Source organism: Apaloderma vittatum, unplaced genomic scaffold (assembly GCF_000703405.1).
Source record: "Apaloderma vittatum isolate BGI_N311 unplaced genomic scaffold, ASM70340v1 scaffold28040, whole genome shotgun sequence".
NCBI lineage: Eukaryota > Metazoa > Chordata > Aves > Trogoniformes > Trogonidae > Apaloderma > Apaloderma vittatum.
The window spans coordinates 1-391 of record NW_009693287.1 but is presented as its reverse complement, the minus strand read 5'-3'; the positions used below and the strand labels follow the sequence as shown (position 1 = coordinate 391).

Sequence of the window (391 nt, the reverse complement as noted above, 5' to 3'; positions counted from 1 at the left end):
GCGCGCCCCTTCCACTGCAGGAAGCTGAGCGCGGAGCTGTCGTTTCGGGACTGGGCTACCAGGGAGAGCATCTGGCAGAGGGAGAGCAATGGGCAGGGGAGGGAGGACAGGAGGTGGTTTTTGCGGCAGAGTGAGCCCCAGGTTGCCCAGGCTGCTCGCCCCAGATCCCCCCCCACTGTCAGTTCTACAAGGGGGAGGTCCCTGAACCTGGTGCTCGCCCCACGCTCACCTCAAAGATGGTGGGAGTGTACTCGTCATCGATGGAGCGCGCCGAGCGCAGCTTCTGTGCCACCCCCGTCTCCTCCACCGTGGCCACCTCTAGCATGAATCGGGAGGCGTTGCCCCGCGGGGTCACCCCAGCCAGGACAAACTCCACTTTGGAGCTGTTCGC

The 391-nt window shown here is 65.0% G+C and overlaps 1 protein-coding gene across 1 annotated transcript in view; it reads right to left on the bottom strand.

Moving 5' to 3' along the window:
* Window positions 1–385, bottom strand: part of LOC104280777 (chromosome unknown open reading frame, human C1orf85) — a gene marked incomplete at its 5' end in the record, with an annotated part of 1,040 nt that extends 655 nt beyond the window's left edge. The window contains 2 exons of the mRNA XM_009878545.1: window positions 7–71; window positions 230–385. Of these exons, the coding sequence (XP_009876847.1) occupies window positions 7–71; window positions 230–385 (221 nt within the window). The remainder of the gene's footprint in view (window positions 1–6; window positions 72–229) is intronic.
* Window positions 386–391: the final 6 nt, after the last annotated feature.